At 33.9% G+C, this 24,174-nt stretch overlaps 1 protein-coding gene and 1 pseudogene across 1 annotated transcript; one reads left to right on the forward strand and one right to left on the reverse strand.

Moving 5' to 3' along the window:
* LOC128180668 (THO complex subunit 3-like) overlaps positions 1 to 18,343 on the reverse strand; it is a 30,760-nt pseudogene extending 12,417 nt beyond the window's left edge.
* Positions 18,344 to 19,524: 1,181 nt separating this feature from the next.
* On the forward strand, positions 19,525 to 21,349 carry LOC128181483 (E3 ubiquitin-protein ligase TRIM71-like). The gene has a single exon (XM_052849899.1). The coding sequence runs from the start codon at positions 19,555 to 19,557 to the stop codon at positions 21,205 to 21,207; it is 1,653 nt and encodes a 550-aa protein (XP_052705859.1). The 5' UTR covers positions 19,525 to 19,554; the 3' UTR covers positions 21,208 to 21,349.
* The last annotated feature ends 2,825 nt before the right edge of the window (positions 21,350 to 24,174 follow it).

Genomic DNA, 24,174 nt, shown 5'->3' on the forward strand with positions numbered 1-24,174 from the left:
AGATCACACAGCAGAGGAGACACAATTTAAGAGACACACCCAAGTTCACACAGCAAGGGCTTAACATACACGAAAATACTGCTCAGCGTCCAGACCTCTTCTCACAAAAGTCAGCCCACGCCCCATATATATAGTCAGCAAACTAACCAAACAAGTTTTACTACTTTAGATACTAAATATAACGACATCCGGCAACATCCATCATAAGCTTCTACGTAAACCTGCCAAACAGGTTCGAAGAGAATCCCAATCTAAACATAGTAACATCGAGAACGGAACAACCCAGTGACCAATAAAGCGTAAATAAATGAACGATAACTTAGATCTATAAACGATAACTCTTACCTCAAATATAGTAGACAAATATAGAACCAATTATAATAAAAAAAAATATATCATTGGCATAATGTCTATTGTGACACCCTGAATCTCTAGTCAGGTGCTCTACCAACACAGCTATCTGGCGCCGGTATTTGAACCAGTCTGACCGTCACATTCCTCCTCCCCCCCCCCCCCCCCCCCTTAAATGATCTTTGCCCTCGAAGATCACCCCAGGCTCTTCCCCTGGCAGGAGTTAACCTGTCAGTTCCAGGGGTCAGTCATGGCACCAAAAGTAACGGCATGGGAGAAATAATGACGGACCAGACCGGGATTCGAACCCAAGTCACTCGGCACATGTCCACGACTCTAACGACTGAGCTACTCGGATGCCAGTATTCCATCGGTCTGACTGTCACAGTTCGTTAATGCTTCATCATACTGCAATGTTTCATACTTCATCTATCTATAAACTACATGCACCTCAATATGTTTATGCTGCCTTGCCCACTCGTCAAGAAGAATAGGTCCCCGTCATTGTTCCACGAGATCTCATTGACCTCAAACTTAAACTGTTCCTCGGCCTTTGACCTGTGACTTCTGACATCAATAAATGTAACTAGACCTATTTTTGTCTCCAACAAAAAGGAAGGGCTTTTCGACAGCCCTTAATACCCCTTATTTAAATTTATTATATTTTCTCTCAAAATCTGTATTTTAAAAATTAAAAAAATATCATGAGCATGTACCCACACGTTAACATTTCAAAAATTAAATGCCCAAAGAAAGACAACTGCAGAATTTTTTATCCAACTACATCGTTTATTTCTTGAAAAAAAAGTTCTTAAAATTCATATATAAGAAAGTACTCATTTAAGATTCAAGTGTTTTGGTATGCCTAAAGCTCTAATGCTATTCATTCATTGACCAAAGCGAGATAACTCTTGAATTTTAATTTTTAAAAATGTGATAAAGTTATCATTTTCAGGCCCTTAAAACCCCTAACAGGAGACAAAAAGTGGCCCTTTGGACCATGATTTTTAAATTGTACTCTTTATTCTAAACTAATAACTGAAAAGAGTTTGAAAATTGGATGATTATAAAAAAGTTATAGCAAAAGGGCTGTTTTTAATACTGACCCATTCAGGTTCCTCAATTTTCGGAATTTTTTTCCTAAAACTTTTTCCGGTCTGCGCATTTAGTCCCTCATTACAAGTACAAAATATAAAATTATTTGCCTAAAAACTGTTTGAGAAAACGTTACATGCGTGAATTCAATTTAACATAGAAACTCCCATAGACAATTTTCATCGGCTCATAAAACCGGAAGTACTCGACACTATTCAATGAAACTTGGACTATATCTTAATTACGTCTATTAACACAATATCTATCCTAATCATTTATTGAGCAAAGCGAGATAACTCTTGAAATTGAATTGTGATAAAGTTATCATTTTCAGACCCTTAAAACCCCTATAAGGAGTCAAAAAGTGCCCCCTCGGACCATATTTTTTAAATTGTTCTCTTTATTGTGAACTATAAACCGAAAAGATTTTGAAAATCGGATAAAAAATAAAAAAGTTACAGCTAAATGTCCGTTTTTAATACTGACCCCTTGAGCTCCCTTATTTTTTAGAATTTTTTTCTCAGGACCTTTTCCGGTCTGCGCATTAGGACCTTCATTGTAAATACAAAATATAAAAATATTTGCTTGAAAACTGTTTGAGAAAACGTTACATGCGTGAATTCAATTTAACATAGAAACTCCCATAGACAATTTTCATCGGCTCATAAAACCGGAAGTTCTCAATACTTTTCAATGAAATTTGAAATATATCTTAATTACATCTATTTAAACAATATATATCCGTCTTAGAACATTACTAAGCTTTTCTGAGTTTTTTATTTTCTCATCCCCCCTTTTCTCAAGTTTGAGGCCTAAAATCTCAAAACTGATAAAAGATAGAAACTCGCCGCCGGTTTACTTTTTAAACAACTCGACATGATTGATCTAACTCTAAAATTACAACGAATTTCCTTTAAAAATAAAAGCAACATATTGATTCATTTAATTTCTACTATTTTGCTTGTGTAAACCGGAAGTACCGGAACCGGAAATCTAAAACCTTACATACTGGTGACATTTAAAAATGCTATAAGACTATTGTATATTTATTTCTGAAATCCTTTCCGTTTTCAAAAAATCGCTGACGGAAAATCTGTCGAGAAAAAGAAAAATAACTAGACCTATTTTTGTCTCCAACAAAAAGGAAGGGCTTTTCGACAGCCCTTAAAACCCCTTATTTAAATTTATCATATTTTCTCTCAGAATCTGTATATTCAAAATGAGGAAAATATCATGAGCATATACCCACACATTAACATTTAAGAAATTAAATGCCCAAAGAAAGACAACTTCAGAATTTTTTATCCAACTATATCGTTTGTTTCCTGAAATAAAAGTTCTAAAAATTCTTATATAAGAAAGTACGCATTTAAGATTCAAGAGTTGTGGTATGCCAAAAGCTCTAATGCTAATCATTCATTGAGCAAAGCGATATAACTCTTGAATTTTAATTTTTTTAAAATGTGATAAAGTTATCATTTTCAGGCCCTTAAAACCCCTATAAGGAGTCAAAAAGTGGCCCTTTGGACCATGATTGTTAAATTGTACTTTTTATTCTAAACTAATAACTGAAAAGAGTTTGAAAATTTGGTGAGTAATAAAAAAGTTATAGCTAAAGGGCTGTTTTTAATACTGACCCCTTCAGGTCCCTTATTTTTCGAAATTTTTTTCCTCAGACCTTTTCCGGTCTGCGCATCAGGTCCCTAATTGCAAATTCAAAATATAAAAATATTTGCTTAAAAACTGTTTGAGAAAACGTTACATGCGTGAATTCAATTGAACATAGAAACTCCCATAGACAATTTTCATCGGCTCATAAAACCGGAAGTACTCAATACTATTCAATGAAACTTGGAATATATCTTAATTACGTCTATTTAAACAATATCTATCATAATCATTTATTGAGCAAAGCGAGATAACTCTTGAAATTGAATTGCGATAAAGTTATCATTTTCAGACCCTTAAAACCCCTATAAGGAGTCAAAAAGTGCCCCCTCGGACCATATATTTTAAATTATACTATTAATTCTAAACTATAAACCGAAAAGATTTTGAAAATCGGATAAACAATAAAAAAGTTACAGCTAAAGAGCCGTTTTTAATATTGACCCCTTCAGGTCCCTTTTTTTTCGGAATTTTTTTCCCAAGACCTTTTCCGGTCTGCGCATCAGGTCCCTAATTGCAAATACAAAATATAAAAATATTTGCTTGAAAACTGTTTGAGAAAACGTTACATGCGTGAATTCAATTTAACATAGAAACTCCCATAGACAATTTTCATCGGCTCATAAAACCGGAAGTACTCAATACTATTCAATGAAACTTAGAATATATCTTAATAATATCTATTTAAACAATATATATCCGTCATAGAACATTCCTAAGGTTTTCTGAGTTTTTTATTTTTTCATCCCCCCTTTTCTCAAGTTTGAGGCCTAAAATCTCAAAATTGATAAAAGATAGAAACTCGCCGCCGCTTTACTTTTTAAACAACTCGACATGGTTGATCTAACTGTAAAATTACAACGAATTTCCTTTAGAAATAAAAACAATATATTGATTCATTTAATTTCTACTATTTTGCTTGTGTGAACCGGAAGTACCGAAACCGGAAGTCCAAAACCTTACATACTGGTGACATTTAAAAATGCTATAAGACTATTGTATAGCTATTTCTGAAATCCTTTCTGTTTTAAAAAAATCGCTGACGGAAATTCTGTCGAGAAAAAGAATAATAATAACTAGACCTATTTTTGTCTCCAACAAAAAGGAAGGGCTTTTCGACAGCCCTTAAAACCCCTTAATTAAATTTATCATATTTTCTCTCAGAATCTGTATATTAAAAATTAGGAAAATATCATGAGCATAAACCCACACGTTAGCATTTCAGAATTTAAATGCCCAAAGAAAGACAACTTCAGAATTTTTTATCCAACTATATCGTTTGTTTCCTGAAATAAAAGTTCTAAAAATTCATATATAACAAAGTACTCATTTAAGATTCAAGAGTTTTGGTATGCCAAAAGCTCTAATGCTAATCATTCATTGAGCAAAGCGAGATAACTCTTGAATTTTAATTTTTTGGAATGTGATAAAGTTATCATTTTCAGACCCTTAAAACCCCTATAAGGAGTCAAAAAGTGCCCCCTCGGACCATATTTTTTAAATTGTACTCTTTATTCCAAACTATAAACCGAAAAGATTTTGAAAATCGGATAAACAATAAAAAAGTTACAGCTAAAGGGCCGTTTTTGATATTGACCCCTTTAGATCCCTTATCCTTTAGAACTTTTTTCCCAGGACTTTTTCCGGTCTGCGCATTAGGTCCCTAATTGCAAATACAAAATATAAAAATATTTGCTTGAAAACTGTTTGAGAAAACGTTACATGCGTGAATTCAATTTAACATGGAAACTCCCATAGACAATTTTCATCGGCTCATAAAACCGGAAGTACTCAATACTATTCAATGAAACTTGAAATATATCTTAATTACATCTATTTAAACAATATATATCCGTCTTAGAACATTCCTAAGCTTTTCTGAGTTTTTTATTTTTTCATCCCCCCTTTTCTCAAGTTTGAGGCCTAAAATCTCAAAACTGATAAGAGATAGAAACTCGTCGCCGCTTTACTTTTTAAACAACTTGACATGGTTGATCTAACCCTAAAATTACAACGAATTTCCTTTAAAAATAAAAACAATATATTGATTCATTTAATTTCTAGTATTTTGCTTGTGTAAACCGGAAGTACCGGAACCGGAAATCCAAAACCTTACATACTGGTGACATTTAAAAATGCTATAAGACTATTGCATAGTTATTTCTGAAATCCTTTCCGTTTTCAAAAAATCGCTGACGGAAAATCTGTCGAGAAAAAGAAAAATAATAATAATAAAACAGAACAAAAACAATAGGTCTTTTCGACCGAAAGTCGAAAAGCCCTAATAACTAGACCTATTTTTGTCTCCAACAAAAAGGAAGGGCTTTTCGACAGCCCTTAAAACCACTTATTTAAATTTATCATATTTTCTCTCAGAATCTGTATATTCAAAATGAGGAAAATATCATGAGCATATACCCACACGTTAACATTTAAGAAATTAAATGCCCAAAGAAAGACAACTTCAGAATTTTTTATCCAACTATATCGTTTGTTTCCTGAAATAAAAGTTCTAAAAATTCTTATATAAGAAAGTACTCATTTAAGATTCAAGAGTTTTGGTATGCCAAAAGCTCTAATGCTTATCATTCATTGAGCAAAGCGAGATAACTCTTGAATTTTAATTATTTTTAAATGTGATAAAGTTATCATTTTCAGGCCCTTTAAACCCCTATAAGGAGTCAAAAAATGGCCCTTTAGACCATATTTTTTAAATTGTACTCTTTATTCTAAACTAATAACTGAAAAGAGTTTGAAAATTGGGTGAGTAATAAAAAAGTTATAGCTAAAGGACTGTTTTTAATACTGACCCCTTCAGGTCCCTCAATTATCTGAATTTTTTTCATCAGACCTTTTCCAGTCTGCGCATTTAGTCCCTCATTACAAGTACAAAATATAAAAATATTTGCTTGAAAACTGTTTGAGAAAACGTTACATGCGTGATTTCAATTTAACATAGAAACTCCCATAGACAATTTTCATCGGCTCATAAAACCGGAAGTACTCGACATTATTCAACAAAACTTGGAATATATCTTAATTACGTATATTAACACAATATCTATCCTAAACATTTATTGAGCAAAGCGAGATAACTCTTGAAATTGAATTGCGATAAAGTTATCATATTTGGACCCTTAAAACCCCTATAAGGAGTCAAAAAGTGCCCCCTCGGACCATATTTTTTAAATTGTACTCTTTATTCTGAACTATAAACCGAACAGATTTCGAAAATCAGATAAACAATAAAAAAGTTACAGCTAAAGAGCCGTTTTTAATATTGACCCCTTGAGCTCCCTTATTTTTCGGAATTTTTTCCCCCGGACCTTTTCCGGTCTGCGCACTAGGTCCCTAATTGCAAATACAAAATATAAAAATATTTGCTTGAAAACTGTTTGAGAAAACGTTACATGCGTGAATTCAATTTAACAAAGAAACTCCCGTAGACAATTTTCATCGGCTCATAAAACCGGAAGTACTCAATACTATTCAATGAAACTTGGAATATATCTTAATTACATCTATTTAAACAATATACATCCGTCTTAGAACATTCCTAAGCTTTTCTGAGTTTTTTATTTTTTCATCCCCCCTTTTCTCAAGTTTGAGGCCTAAAATCTCAAAACTGATAAGAGATAGAAACTCGCCGCCGGTTTACTTTTTAAACAGCTCGACATGGTTGATCTAACTGTAAAATTACAACGAATTTCCTTTAAAAATAAAAACAATATATTGATTCATTTAATTTCTACTATTTTGCTTGTGTAAACCGGAAGTACCGGAACCGGAAATCCAAAACCTTACATACTGGTGACATTTAAAAATGCTATAAGACTAATGTATTGTTATTTCTGAAATCCTTTCCGTTTTCAAAAAATCGCTGACGTAAAATCTGTCGAGAAAAAGAATAATAATAATAATAATAATAATAATAACTAGAACTTTTTTTTGTCTTCAACAAAAAGTAAGGGCTTTTCGACAGCCCTATTATCCCCTTTTAATTAAATGTTTAAAAAAATATTCTCTAGTTTATTTCCAAGTGTTCTAAACGCCTTGGTATCCCAAGTTAAGTTGCTTAGATAGCAACTTAGGAGTAGTGCAATGTGAAAAGAAAGATAACTCCAGAACTTTACAGGTAGCTACACTTTTAATTTCCAGAAAAATATTTTCAAAAAATCATATTGAAGTAAATATTTATTCCCTGGACACCAAATTTAGTATGCCTACAGTATTAATGCTCCTTATTCTTACAACAAAGCGAGACAACTCTTTCTAAAAAAAAATTTTGAAATTTGAACAAATTCTGATCTTTAGGTCCTTCAAACCCCTATAAGGACTCAAAAAGTGGCCCCTCGGACCATAATTTTAAAATTGTACTCTTTATTCTAAACAATAAACTGAAAAGATTTTTAAAATCGGATGAAATGTAAAAAAGTTACAGCTAAAAGGCTGTTTTGCACGTTGGCCCCTGCAGATCCCTAATTTTTTCGAGTTGTCTACCCAAAACTTTTTCAGGTCTGCGGATTGTGTGTGTCATTATAAAGATGAAATATTGTAGCAATTACTTGAAAACCTTTTGAGAAAACGAACCACGCGTGATTTTTGTTTAACATTGAAACTCCCATAGGCGATTTTCATTGACCTATAAAACCGGAAGTAGTCAATATATTTTAATGAAACTTAGAATACATGTTAATTCCATCTATGTTAATAATATTTAGGTGTTAAATAATTTTTTAAAGGTCATTTAAATTGTTTTGCTTTCTCATCCCCCCTTTTCTAAAGTTTAGGACTTTATATCTCAAAAACGGTAAGATATAGAAAGATGTCTACGCTGACAATTTTGTACAAAAAGACAAGATGCATCTAATTCTAAAATTTGAACATTCTAATATAAAAACTAAACAAAGTATTGCGTTTTAATCAATTTTTACATTTTTCCTTGTATAAACCGGAAGTACCGGAACCGGAAATTAAAAACCTTACATTCCATAGATTGATAGATTTGCTGTAAGACCGTCAAAAAATTGTATCAATATACCTTCCAGTTTTCAAAAAATCGCTGACAGAAATCTGTCGAGAAAAATAATAATAATAATAATAATAATAATAAAAAAAGACAAAAACAATAGGTCTTTTCGACCGAAAGTCGAAAAGCCCTAATAAAACATCAGAATAACAATAGGTCTTTTCGACCGAAAGTCGAAAAGCCCTAATAATAACTAGACCTATTTTTGTCTCCAACAAAAAGGAAGGGCTTTTCGACAGCCCTTAAAACCCCTTATTTAAATTTATCATATTTTCTCTCAGAATCTGTATATTAAAAATTAGGAAAATATCATGAGCATATACCAACACGTTAACATTTAAGAAATTAAATGCCCAAAGAAAGACAACTTCAGAATTTTTATCCAACTGTATCGTTTGTTCCCGGAAATAAAAGTTCTAAAAATTCTTATATAAGAAAGTACTCATTTTAGATTCAAGAATTTTGGTATGCCAAAAGCTCTAATGCTAATCATTCATTGAGCAAAGCGAGATAACTCTTGAATTTTAATTTTTTAAAATGTGATAAAGTTATCATTTTCAGGCCCTTAAAACCCCTATAAGGAGTAAAAAAGTGGCCCTTTGAACCATGATTTTTAAATTGAACTCTTTATTCTAAACTAATAACTGAAAAGAGTTTGAAAATTGGAGGAGTAATAAAAAAGTTATAGCTAAAGGGTTGTTTTTAATACTGACCCCTTCAGGTCCCTTATTTTTCGGAATTTTTTTCCTCAGACCTTTTCAGGTCTGCGCATTCAGTCCCTCATTACAAGTACAAAATATAAAAATATTTGCTTAAAAACTGTTTGGGAAAACGTTACATGCGTGAATTCAATTTAACATAAAAATTCCCATAGACAATTTTCATCGGCTCATAAAACCGGAAGTACTAGACACTATTCAACGAAACATTGAATATATCTTAATTACGTCTATTAACACAATATCTATCCTAATCATTTATTGAGCAAAGCGAGATAACTCTTGAAATTGAATTGTGATCAAGGTATCATTTTCAGACCCTTAAAACCCCTATAAGGAGTCAAAAAGTGCCCCCTCGGACCATATTTTTTATATTGTTCTCTTTATTCTGAACTATAAACCGAAAAGATTTTGAAAATCGGATAAACAATAAAAAAGTTACAGCTAAAGAGCCGTTTTTAATATTAACCCCTTCAGGTCCCTTATTTTTCGGAATTTTTTTCTCAAGACCTTTTCCGGTCTGCGCATTAGGTCCCTTATTGCAAATCCAAAATATAAAAATATTTACTTGAAAACTGTTTGAGAAAACGTTACATGCGTGAATTCAAATTAACATAGAAACTCCCATAGACAATTTTCATCGGCTTATAAAACCGGAAGTACTCAATACTATTCAATGAAACTTGGAATATATCTTAATTACATCTATTTAAACAATATTTATCCGTCTTAGAACATTCGTGAGCTTTTCTGAATTTTTTATTTTTTCATCCCCCCTTTTCTCAAGTTTGAGGCCTAAAATCTCAAAACTGATAAGAGATAGAAACTCGCCGCCGGTTTACTTTTTAAAGAACTCGACATGGTTGATCTAACTCTAAATTTACAACGAATTTCCTTTAAAAATAAAAACAATATATTGATTCATTTAATTTCTACTATTTTGCTTGTGTAAACCGGAAGTACCAGAACCGGAAATTCAAAACCTTACATACTGGTGATTTTAAAATGCTATAAGACTATAGCATAGTTATTTCTGAAATCCTTTCTGTTTTCAAAAAATCGCTGACGGAAATTCTGTCGAGAAAAAGAATAATAATAATAATAACTAGACCTATTTTTGTCTCCAACAAAAAGGAAGGGCTTTTCGACAGCCCTTAAAACCCCTTATTTAAATTTATCATATTTTCTCTCAGAATCTGTATATTCAAAATGAGGAAAATACCATGAGCATATACCCACACGTTAACATTTATGAAATCAAATGCCCAAAGAAAGACAACTTCAGAATTTTTTATCCAACTATATCGTTTGTTTCCTGAAATAAAAGTTCTAAAAATTCTTGCATAAGAAAGTACTCATTTAAGATTCAAGAGTTTTGGTATGCCAAAAGCTCTAATGCTAATCATTTATTGAGCAAAGCGAGATAACTCTTGAATTTTAATTTTTTTAAAATGTGATAAAGTTATCATTTTCAGGCCCTTAAAACCCCTATAAGGAGTCAGAAAGTGGCCCTTTGGACCAGATTTTTAAATTGTACTCTTTATTCTAAACTAATAATTGAAAAGAGTTTGAAAATTGGGTGAGTAATAAAAAAGTTATAGCTAAAGGGCTGTTTTTAATACTGACCCCTTCAGGTCCCTTATTTTTCGGAATTTTTTTCCGCAGACCTTTTCCGGTCTGCGCATTTAGTCCCTCATAACAAGTACAAAATATAAAAATATTTGCTTGAAAACTGTTTAAGAAAACGTTACATGCGTGAATTCAATTTAACATAGAAACTCCCATAGACAATTTTCATTGGCTCATGAAACCGGAAGTACTAGACACTATTCAACAAAACTTGGAACATATCTTAATTACGTCTATTAACACAATATCCATCTTAATCATTTATTGAGGAAAGCGAGATAACTCTTGAAATTGAATTGCGATAAAGTTATCATTTTCAGACCCTTAAAACCCCTATAAGGAGTCAAAAAGTGCCCCCTCGGACCATATTTTTTATATTGCACTCTTTATGCTGAACTATAAACCGAAAGAATTTTGAAAATCGGATAAACAATAAAAAAGTTACAGCTAAAGAGCCGTTTTTAATATTGACCCTTTCAGATCCCTTATTTTTTAGAATTTTTTTCCCAGGACCTTTTCCGGTCTGTGCATTAGGTCCCTTATTGCAAATACAAAATATAAAAATATTTGCTTCAAAACTGTTTGAGAAAACGTTACATGCGTGAATTTAATTTAACATAGAAACTCCCATAGACAATTTTCATCGGCTCATAAAACCGGAAGTACTCAAAACTATTCAATGAAACTTGGAGTATATCTTAATTACATCTATTTGAACAATATCTATCCGTCTTAGAACATTCCTAAGCTTTTCTGAGTTTTTTATTTTTTCATCCCCCCTTTTCTCAAGTTTGAGGCTTAAAATCTCAAAACTGATAAGAGATAGAAACTCGCCGTCGCTTTACTTTTTAAACAACTCGACGTGGTTGATCTAACTGTAAAATTACAACGAATTTCCTTTAAAAATAAAAACAATATATTGATTCATTTAATTTCTACTATTTTGCTTGTGTGAACCGGAAGTACCGGAACCGGAAATCCAAAACCTTACATACTGGTGACATTTAAAAATGCTATAAGACTATAGTATAGTTATTTCTGAAATCCTTTCCGTTTTCAAAAAATGGCTGACGGAAATTCTGTCGAGAAAAAGAATAATAATAATAATAATAATAATAAAACATCAGAATAACAATAGGTCTTTTCGACCGAAAGTCGAAAAGCCCTAATAATAATAATAAAACATCAGAATAACAATAGGTCTTTTCGACCGAAAGTCGAAAAGCCCTAATAATAATAAAACATCAGAATAACAATAGGTCTTTTCGACCGAAAGTCGAAAAGCCCTAATAATAAAACATCAGAATAACAATAGGTCTTTTCGACCGAAAGTCGAAAAGCCCTAATAAGGTCGTCCTTGTTGCCTACAGCTATAATGCTGCCATCTGGTGACCAGCAGATGTTTATGTTTTCACCTTAAATATTGATTTACAGTTAATGTATAACAATAGTATAACAAGAGGCACATGGGCGACATCGCTTACCTGAGGACTAATAGGTATGATAAAATCAGCTTAATGGAGTCATAATACACACTATTTGGACAATGTACAATAATACATGTAGATCCTGTATAAATAAAATCCATTTTTCCCCCTGGATATTCTTATGTTTATAATCATTAGTCCCTTTTCTAACAGGATGATTTTATAGTCATATCACATGTTGAGTATTGCAGTGCTAAAAAAAAACGATTGTTTATACATGTATATGGGATATAAAGCTACACCAAATTCTGAACCTTCTTGTGTGGCCAAAAAATTGTCCTGGGGCCAAAGTCTTAACTATTATAAAGAATCATCTGGCTGATTAGTTTCTGAGAAGAAGAATTTTAAAGATCTTCTCTATTTATTCCTTTGTTAAACTTTGCCCCCCCCCCCATTGTGGCCCCACCCAACCCCCGGGGGTCATGATTTTCACAACTTTTCTACACTACCTGAGGATACTTCCACACAAGTTTCAGCTTTCCTGGCTGATTAGTTTCTGAGAAGATGTTTTTTAAAGATTTACTCTATATATTCCTATGTAAAACTTCGACCTCCCATTGTGGCCCAAACCTACCCACGAAAGTCATGATTTTCACAACTTTGAATCTACACTACCTAAGGATGCTTCCACACAAGTTTCAGCATTCCTGGCTGATTAGTTTCTGAGAAGAAGATTTTTAAAGATTTACTCTGTATATTCCTATGTAAAACTTCGACCCCCCATTGTGGCCCCACCCAACCCCGGGGGTCATGATTTTCACAACATTGAATTTACACTACCTGAGGATGCTTCCACAGAAGTTTCACTTTCCTGGCTGCTTAGTTTTTGAGAAGAAGACTTTTAAAGATTTACTCTATATATTCCTTTGTTAAACTTTGACTCCCCCCCCCATTGTGGCCCCACCCAACCCCCGGGGGTCATGATTTTCACAACTTTTCTACACTCCCTGAGGATACTTCCACACAACTTTCAGCTTTCCTGGCTGATTAGTTTCTGAGAAGAAGATTTTTAAAGATTTACTCTATATATTCCTATGTAAAACTTCGACCCCCCATTGTGGCCCCTACCTACCCACGAGAGTCATGATTTTCACAACTTTGAATTTACACTACCTGAGGATGCTTCCACAGAAGTTTCACTTTCCTGGCTGCTTAGTTTTTGAGAAGAAGACTTTTAAAGATTTACTCTATATATTCCTTTGTTAAACTTTGACCCCCCTTTGTGGCCCCACCTTACCCCCGGGGGTCATGATTTTCACAACTTTGAATTCACACTACCTGATGATGCTTTTACACAAGATTCAGCTTTCTTGGTGTTATGGTTCGTGAGAAGAAGATTTTTGAAAATTTCTCGAAAATTTTCATAAATTCCTAATTATCTCCCTGTGCAAAAGAGCGTGGTCCTTAATTTTTACTACTTTGAATCCCCTTAGGCTAAGGATGCTTTGTGCTAGGTTTGGTTGAAATTGGCCAGTGGTTCTTGAGAAGACGTTGAAAATGTGAAAAGTTTACAGACAGACGGACGGACGGACAGACAGACAGATGACAGACAAAATGTGATCAGAATAGCTCACTTGAGCTTTCAGCTCAGGTGAGCTAAAAAATCAAAGGAATTTCACATACATTTTTTGAAGTGTCCAAAAGTCCCTGTACATTTGTATTAACCATGTTAACAGCTGTTTTATCTCAAAGTAAGTATTGTCAATGTCTATAGATCAATTATTCCTGGGTCATGGAATCAACCGTTGTTTTACCTTTAGTATTGACAGTGGCCATAGAACGATTGGTCCGGGCGTCCCAGATTCGCATTGTCTTGTCTCCACTAGCTGTCACCAACTGATCCGGATTCTTTGGATGCCAACACAGCTGGTCAACACTGTCGCTATGTCCACGAAATGTGCAATCTTTGACCTAAAGAGTTTGTAGACAGATCCAAAAATAATTGTCAGACTAATCAATGTTTGAAAAAATATTAAATTAAGGTGGTATGGGTCATCTGTCGTTATGAATGTGGATTAAAGTACATTATAATTAGAGTACTTTCACCGGTTTAGAATTTTCAAATTTTGCAATATTAAACCAAAAAATAGCTTTTAAAAATATTTGGAAAGGTAAAAATTGTACATCCCTTGCAGAATTCAAACTGCCATGACCAAATGATTTGTAGTAAACCCTCTTACCCAGTGAGCTACCCTGTAAGCTAGTTACAATATTGAGAAAGAAATTACTTATATTATTGCACTTTATATGTCATAACATGGAAGTGTCCCATACAACCTTAATTTTATTGATAAATAGTTTAGATGCATAAACAGATCTTTATGTTGTTTTCCAACATTAAATTTGAGCACGATATCTACATAATTGACACCATGCTAAAACAACATAACTTTAAAAATTACGTTTTCAAGGATGAAGATAAAAAGGCAGTATATTTGTAAAACAGTTATATTTGAGTTTTTGTGACCACTAGGCCTATCTCAAAATTGACAAAACTAATTCTGTTGATTTTTGGGTTATACTATTCAACAAATTTACATGTCAGAAAAAAAAACATCCTCATTTAAAAAGAATAGGCCCATATATATATATATATATATATATATATATATATATATATATATATATATATATATATATATATATATATATATATATATATATATATATATTTATCTATCTATCTATCTATCTATAGATAGATAGATAGATAGATAGATAGATAGATAGATAGATAGATAGATAGATAGATAGATAGATAGATAGATAGATAGATAGATAGATAGATAGGTGTTACTACAGTATTAAATTTTACTAATAGATATACAGTACAGCTCACGAGTATCCCGACACCCACCGTGTAAAAAACATGGTGGAAAACGGTCTGTGTCGCACCGTGCACACGGTGTGACACCGTGTATGTGTATTGGAAAATTCAAGAAAAAGCACCGTGTCGCACCGTGGCCGCCTGTGTAACTCCGTGGCCACTGTGTTACTCCGTGGATATCGTTACCTGAGACGTTGATAGAAATAGCGTATGTTTAGAAATAAAGAAATTATGGCTAAACAAGGGTTGAAACATATATATCCTTTTCACATTTAAAAAAAGAATGTCGACTTAAGTTGCACGGACCCAGAAAATTGTCGAGGCTGTCAACGTGAAGTTAATTTTTTGTGATCTGAAAACTCGACGTAAATGGGTACCTTTTAATTCATTTGTTCTTAAATAAATGGAAATAAATTCACCAAAAATATTTAATAATCAATTAATATATAATCAAAATTCAAATCAATTTAATTCATCTTGTTTTTTTTCTAAACACACGTGATGTTGTAACTGACGATCCTATTAAAATGTCGGGAGCTTAAACGTCTTATTTCTGTTATCTGTAAACACTTTCTGATTTATCAATTAATTTACAGCCTTACTTTAAAACAATTAAAAATGAGAAATGAAAACATTTCAGATCATGTTTTTCTAAAAAAAATGTGCTGTTGATGTGCTGTGGTAAATAACAACCCCATATTACCGGTGACTCGAATAATTTGGACTTCAGCTATTTATGTAGTAATAAGTAAACAAAAAATCACTTTTATATTATAGATTATAAATAAATACATGAACAAAATCTTGTTAAATTATATTCAAGCATTGTACATGTATTAAAAATATACCCGCATTTCATAAAATATTTTTCAACTTTATTTCCGTATAGCTGGTAATGGCCTCGTGATTTCACATGAAAAAAATCACTCGTGCGATATACGGAAGCTGATCAGATACTCAGCATTGTCTTTCATCTTGGGTTCTATACACAACAGGTGTTATTGTCTGTCTTGTTAGGTGTCATTGGAATTTACAACTAACTTTGTGTATATTTGGACGTCTGAACAGGTGTACTCGAGATGCCGTTATTCACACCTTTCCGCGAACACCTGTTTGGTAACTCATCACAACCCGTCGTGTGTATGGTCTGAATATATCTTACTTCTACTTTGTTAGTTAAATGATTTTTCGTAATCTCTAACAAACAAACAAAAATTGTCTGTAGATATGTACACAAACAACTACACGTAAGACTATCGGCGCGTGGATCCGGGGAACAATTCAGCAACTCTATAAATGCGGGAATTTCAAAGAATAAACTTGCGATAAGAAATTATTTACCGGGTACCTGATTGATTAAAAAGATGAATGAGATAATACCGGTCACTTTTTGCAAGCATTTAGAACACACAACTTTATTGATGTGAAATAGCGTCGAAATTTTAACGAAAAATCCTATTACATCGTGAACTTCACAAACTTTTAGTCATTGTGTTGAAATTGTTATTAAAACCATGGATCTAAAATGAATGAATTAAATTCATACAAATAGAACTCTGATAATTCTAAAATGATTGCACAAAAGTACACAGAGAGAGAGAGAGAGAGAGAGAGAGAGAGAGAGAGAGAGAGAGAGAGAGAGAGAGAGAGAGAGAGAGAGAGAGAGATTTTACAACGTAATATTCCAACCCTCATACATGCAGTATAAGAATAAAGAAACTAAATATTTCAAACACTGAATACTTCATTGTTAAACATTTTTCTATTTTGCGGACTAGAACGGCATTTTTCCATATCATGGAAGGAGCACGTGGTCTATCTCGCGGGCTGATTTGATTGACAGGGATAGCACGTGGACCGTGACTGCATATATTCTATCGCAATTTTAGGGAAAAGGGTTCAATATAATGGAAACTATAAATCTAACTTATTACACTGAATTACAAGTAAAATGTACTTAAATTAAACTCATACTGGTATTCTCTCTCTCTCTCTCTCTCTCTCTCTCTCTCTCTCTCTCTCTCTCTCTCTCTCTCTCTCTCTCTCTCTCTTATATGACGATCATTAAACAATCAAACAGTAATTATTGCAATACCGAGTAAACTGTAGTTTCTTGGAACACAAATTATTTCTAAACTCAAGTTGCTATAAAGATGAAATAAAAAAAATATCAAGTACCGATCCACGGATTCTTAGCGCTATGAATATGTACCGTGCGCTACTTAGTCTACATGGACAAGTACATCACACATATGTATAAAAGAAAGAAAATTAGAAAATATATTAGATATAAAGCTGTATAATTATATTACTTAGAGAAAGTACATTTGTTTTCGACAACCCGTTAGATTTGTTATCGTTGAATAGAGTATAAGTGAGAAAAGATCACAGTTATGGTTCTATGCACTATTGAAACTGCCAAACTACAGTAACTACGATTACTACTACGTTTAAAAACGGACTGAAACAAAAACTTATGGAACCGTTTATTTGAATGTTAAAAAGGAAAAGAAAGTGTTAGTGTTTTAATTGATCAAACATTTATGTGGGCGATATCGATTTTTAATATCAACAAAAATCAACCGTAACAATCACATACGTCTGAAAATTGCGTGCCTAAAAATTTTATTTATTTCTATTTCTATTTCTTTGTCTTTTTCTTTCATTCTTTTACGTACATCAATAAATATTTTATTCTTTATAAGTTTTATTTATAAATCCTCCTTTTTTCACAGGTAAATACCGCGTGTTACACCGTGTTATTGTCCGTGTTGCATCGCGTTGCACCGTGTCGCACCGTGTTTTTTCTCGTTCCGTGGCCGTAACAGAGAACAATAGATCAAAGGTACCGACACTTCCACGCTCAGCGTGGACTTTCAAACACGGTGGTCGGTGTTTTTGTCGGGATACTCGTGAGCTGTACTGTATTCTTATCAAAACTGCACAACTTGAGATAAAGATTAAAAATTCAAAAAGAGCTTCTGGAAAAAATCCTCTCGACATCTTTTTAAACAACACTTCATTTACAATTTTCAAGCAAAATACACACTTGCATCCAGCAAGGCGTGAGACTTTGTTTACTTCGAAGTTATACATGTACTTGAAAATCAAGCCCGGGCCTTTTCACCCCCCCCCGAAACAACACGCATCAAGAATTCAAATGACCTCACATTATTACACAACTGGGATAGATATCTTTATTGTCTTACACATTGTTTTTCATCTGATAAAAAAATCAGCTCCTTTCGCGTGCGAAAACGCCCCAAATTCAAAGGGGAATTTGGGAATTAGTTTGTCTCAGCCATGTTTTGACACCTATAAATGTCTGTTTTACAGTGCAACAGTACATTCCAGCAGCCTACCATTCGGTCTCTGTCACTGTCTAGCTGGAAAACGCTGACAGTTTTGTCAAAGGACCCCGAGGCCAAGCGCCGTCCGTCACAGCTCCACGCCACGGAGTGAACTTTGGAGTCGTGCGCCGTGTGCTCTCGTATTCTCTTGTTTTGCTGAAAATGTTTTCGCATGTTTTCAATGCAAGTCGCCATCTTTGGATAGTGTAGAATAAATACTTACCGAGTGGATTGAAAAGTTCCGCAAGCTAGAGGCCCACGTGCCAGATCGCTAACTTAACAATTTCTGATGAAAGTCTTGCTGAAGTCTTACTGTTGTTTTAATTTCTTTATAATTACTGTGTTTCACAATCTAAATTTCAGCTCTCTACCATACCTAAAGTAATGTCATCAAGTTTGACATTATTGAAAATTAATTTTAGTATTACTGGAACAGATAATTAGACAAAATTGCAACTGTATTTAATTTAAAAAATAATATGTTTTCTATGATTAAATAATCATGATTTTATAAAATCTTTTTTTTTATATGGGTAATGCAAATTTGCATAATGTTGATAATTTTTTTCCATTTTTGTTGCAAAGTTAAACATAGCTAAATGGTTTCTAGATTTCAGATAAATCTCTACATTTGTATGCTGATGATGAGATTTGAACCCACTCTTCATTCCCAAAGGAATGTGTGCACCATTACACCACACCAGCTTTTATAGAGAGGATCTCTAGTCATAATAAACAAAATCTACTTCTTTAAAACTAAAAATAGCCTACATTTTAAAGCTGAATTGAATATTTTAAGCACACTGGCACCAGACGTTAAATATTTTTCTCATAATAAAAATATAAACCCTGTACCTTATAGTGATAAACATGTCAGACCTATTTAAACCTCCCAACAATGGGTGACCTGGATTCTGGACCAACACATACACAAGCACAAGTTACTACCTGGCATTAAATTCATTCACGTGATCTTGCACAGGTTATAATAGCAACCGACCAGGAAGAATAAACACCTGATGCCCGCCATGTTGGATCGTGAAGACCTGAAGTTTACCAATGGGGTAACGTTAGGTAAGTTTTATACTCCACTTAATTATAAGCGTTCTTATTGTGTTTTCTTAATAGACGAAAAATTGTTTGGACAAATATTTTAATTCTTATCTTTAAATTTATTCTTTTTTTTGTAATCAAAAATAAAAAATCTTATATTTGTATATGTACATGTATGATCAACTCTATACACAAATGTAAATTTTATCCATGAAATAGAATATATCTGAATCTTACATATAAGTACATGTTAATCAAAGCAAGATAATACATGTATACATCATGAATACATACTGAATTTGCTTTCCATGTTAAGTTCCCCTATAGTTACAAGGGTTCCCTGACCATGGACCCCAGGAACAGTGCCCAGGATGTTGTACGCTGCACCCTGTGTCAGGACTCTGTGGCCCCCATGTACTGTGAAGTCTGTCATATACATCTGTGTAAAGACTGTGTAGAGACACATTTATCTGATTCCTCTAAAGTTCATAAAGTGGTGTCACTAAAACAATATTTAACCACTTTGAACAATCCTAAATGTAGAAAACACCATGAAAAACAATGTGAACTACATTGTGAACAATGTGACATTCCTATTTGTGCAAAGTGTATTTCCTCTGGAAAACATTCAGGACATAAAAAAATTGACATTTTCCAAAGTTTTGAAATAAAAACAGGAATTTTAGGAAAAGATTTGCAAGAATTAGAAAAGTTCATTTATCCTAAATACAAAGAGATTGCATCCAACATCACAGTGCAGAAAGCTGATCTGAGTAAAAACTCCCAGAAATTGACAACAGCAATTGACAAAAAAGGAGAAGTCTGGCATAGAGAAATAGACACCATTATCACAAACCTGAAATCTAACGTGGAGGAAATGGAATCCAAACACCTGCCAATCCTAAATAAACAGGAAAATGAAATCACACACACCATTTCTGAAATAACACAGACCATTGCTGAACTTAAGAAGCTACTAAACTCCAAAGATGTCTGCCTTGTCTCCGAGTACAAATCCAGGAATGCTGCATTCAGAAGATTGCCTCCTAAACTCAAAGTGTCCTTACCAAACTTTAGGCCTCAGGAAATCCACACAGATCAGCTGATCAAACAGTTTGGTTCTCTGTCAGCATTATCTTTTACAACAGAGGAACAAGACTACAGCATGCCGCCCCAGGGAGCCGAGTCCTCTCCCCCAGACCGGTCACTGATGGATGTACCTCGGATCATCACAGATATAGACACAGGGTATGAACGTCTATACGGTGTGACGTGTCTGAATGATACAGAAGTATGGACGCGTGGTAGTAACAACATAATGAAACTCTTCAACCTCCAAAGGGAACAAGTGGAGTCCATCCAAACCAAGTCAGGGAACATTCCAGAGGACATAGCAGTGACAAGGAGTGGAGATCTAGTTTATACTGATTACGGTAATAGAACTGTGAACATAGTGAAGAATAGACAGATACAGACAGTGATCAGACTACAGGGGTGGAAACCTCGCCGTGTCTGTAGTACCTCCTCTGGTGACCTCCTTGTTGTCATGAACAGTGATGATAAACAAACAAAAGTTGTGTGTTACTCTGGCTCCACAGAGAAACAAAGTATTCAGTACAACGACAAAGGACAACCTCTCTATTTATCTGGTAGATGCATCAGTGAGAACAGGAACCTAGATATCTGTGTGTCAGACCTTGGAGCCGTAGTGGTGGTCAATCAGGCCGGGAAACTCCGGTTTACCTACACTGGTCCTCCCTCTACTACCAAGAAACCATTTGATCCACGTGGCATCACAACAGACAGCCAGGGTCGGATCCTGACAGTAGACTATTGGAACCACCGTATCCACATCCTGGATCAGGACGGACAGTTCCTCCGCTACATTGACAACTGTCATTTACAGTATCCATGGGGTGTATGTGTGGACACCAGAGACAACTTCTTTGTGGCTGAGTTAACAACAGGTAAAGTGAAGAAAATCCAATATTACATGTAAATAAATGAACTGTATAACTCAGATGTAAACAAAGCGTATAAGTATAGATTACATACTGTGTGTAGATATAATGTAAACAAACTATACACATTACATGTCATCATACGGTGTGTAGCAGATTTAAACATGCTGTGTGTGGATAATTCAATGTATCACACATAAACTGACCGTGTCTACAAGATGTAAACAGACTGGTATCTGTGTTAGGTTTTCATGAGTTAATCATTCCATTTCTTCAATCTTTATATCTTTATATATCATATGTTTGTATGTAAACAAATTGTTCTTTAATATTGATATTACAAGTCAACAAAACCGACTATGTTTATATATTGTATGTAAGCAAACTGTGTTAATGTATCACATGTATATATCAAGTGATTCTATGTACATGTATATTACATATAGACAAACTCCATTTTCTATTTATAGATGTATATATAAAGTGACTTTTTTACTCTGTCTATAATCTGTGTTTGTTACATTAGAATGAATGGACTGTATTTGTTACATGTGGTTATCAGCAAACTCTGTGTGACTTGTTTTAATTACACATAATGGGTTAACAGACAGGTAGCACTCAATTCTTTACCAGCAATGGAGCGAGGCCACAAAGGGACTGAGGCTCATTACTTATATAGAGGAGTGATACCAGTATATTAACACAATCAGAATTCACATTGAATGAGACAATTGTTTTGACTTACCTTTAAACCTTTAGAATTAGAGTAGATGTTTGATTTCCTGCTAATCTTGTATATTCTGTTCTAACTTCATAGAATCCTTGTGTGGAATATTCCTTCCTTTGGTGTTTTTATCTAGGAGTTTTTGCAGAACTGATTTAAAGATTCTGAAAATGTATTTAGACAATGAGTAGATTGACATATATAAACATGATACTGCTTATGAATGCTTTATGATAATTTGTTTTTTAATAAAACTTTAAGCAAACAAATCAATGTATTGTTCATCAGCAACTAGCCTTTTAAATTTGACATCAACCACGCGATGGCGTCAGAACAGTGGCGCCTGCATGGTCAGCAATTGTCCAATTTTCATGCTAACTTATAGTTTTATTTAAAAGAGAAGGGAACTATATTATATTAAAAAAAAGGTACAAAGTTTGTACATTTAATTACTGGTACCAATTTCTCTTCGTTGAAGCGGCAATAATAACGCCTACTTGTGGTCAGTGGAGCAGTAAGGTATGAGGCTCTCTCTCTCTCAGCAAGTGCAGTTATGAGTGTGGGCTGACAGCGATATCTGAGATGATTTGACTGCTATATGATGACTGTAACAAGTAAAATACATGTGAAATATGAAAAAAGTGTTTGTTTTAAAATACTTAAGCTTTCCAAAAAAAGGGTGGATTCTACCCAGATTTCAAGTAAAGGCGCTGAAATGACTGATCATGAAATGTCAATTTAAGATGCAAAATTATTAATTCTCGATTGAGTACATTAGCAAGAATATATATTCTAATTAATTTGAATATGGAAATTTAAGATGTTGATTAAACAAATAATTTATTATTCCATTTCTCTTAACCCCTGCAGTTGATATAATTGTGAGATAATTTGCTCTATTTGAATCATGCAAATATTTGAGAAAGGGCATTCCTATGGCTTTAAACCATATACTCTGCTGCACAATAAGGCTGCATTAAGCAAGCTTTTTGAATTATACCTTGTGCATACAAAATCTTGTCTCCTGAAATGACGGAAATGGTCAACAATCCACCGTCCGCATCAGAGAGGAAGAAATAGTCTAAAGACTGGGGGCACCATTATCTTCATGGTAAGGGAACCTTAAAGTGAAACAAAACATCAGGAAGACCAAAGGTTAATTTTTGTAAATTGACATTAATAAAAAAAATTCATTTATGCTCAACTTTTGAAAAATTGAAGACCATTCATTAATAACTACAATTAATTCACTACATGTAATCCGGGATTGTGAAACATACATTAAATCCATGCACCTAACTTGTGTCAAGATAGCCTAATTGGAATTAAGCCAGTACATGTATGTAAAATTTAAAAATTACATCATTATTAAAATATCTATTGAATGTTCATCTAGTCAAAGGGAGGCAACTTCATCATTTTAACAACATCCTAAGCCAGAGACATAAACATATTTAAGTCTCTGCCTAAGCTATGTGAACAATTCTTACATACTTTAGAGCAGACTGAGAGAAAGCTTCCCACAGACTACTCGAATTTTGCAAAACAGCTGAAATGTCTTTAGATCGGAGTCATCAGGAGCAGACCTGCACTGGATCGCTGACCTGCATGGAAAGAACGGACTAAAGAGTGCTGTGTGTACCTTCACATTCGACCATTACAACCCCTTCAAGGAAATAGAAACAATTGAAATGCATATCATCTTTGCATACTAAGAAAAAATTACCACATGCACCAGCATCATCCAGACGACTGGTCTCTGTATTACGAACCCGACTTGAAATGTACACCCCCCCCCCCTCCACTCGCAAGGTTGTCGGAACGGAACAGGGAGGCGGTCCCTCACCCTTAAACCCCTTAATTATACCCGTGACTAGGCTACGTTCAGGAGAATATTATAATGTATGAGCATATTAATTATAGTACAAAGTGCTGAAACTATTTAAGTATTTATCTACTACTATTATCACTATAACATAATATGTTAATTATATTATAATTTTATATAAGGTACATATCGTTGGATATCTTCATTTCAAGTCAAATCCGGTTCACTCCCCCCCGCTCAACCTTATTTTCTATCAAATATTCGCCGCCCCATGCAATATGAAATGCCTTCCGACGCCCCTGGATTGAGAATCCTCCCAGGGCGGGGGGGAGGGGGGGTACTTTTGTTTGGAGAAGGATCCTAGGCCTGGTTTCGTCGATATTTTACTTTGTGAATTTAATAAGGTTGAATTCTTCGGGGGGGGGGGGGGGGGGGCTTCGACTCTCATCTAGA

The sequence above is a fragment of the Crassostrea angulata genome, chromosome 4 (assembly GCF_025612915.1).
Source record: "Crassostrea angulata isolate pt1a10 chromosome 4, ASM2561291v2, whole genome shotgun sequence".
In the NCBI taxonomy this organism is placed as follows: domain Eukaryota; kingdom Metazoa; phylum Mollusca; class Bivalvia; order Ostreida; family Ostreidae; genus Magallana; species Magallana angulata.

Coding starts and splice junctions, on each gene's coding strand:
- LOC128181483 (XM_052849899.1), top strand. CDS start 19,555: ATGGACCCCAGGAACAGTGCCCAGGATGTTGTACGCTGCACCCTGTGT.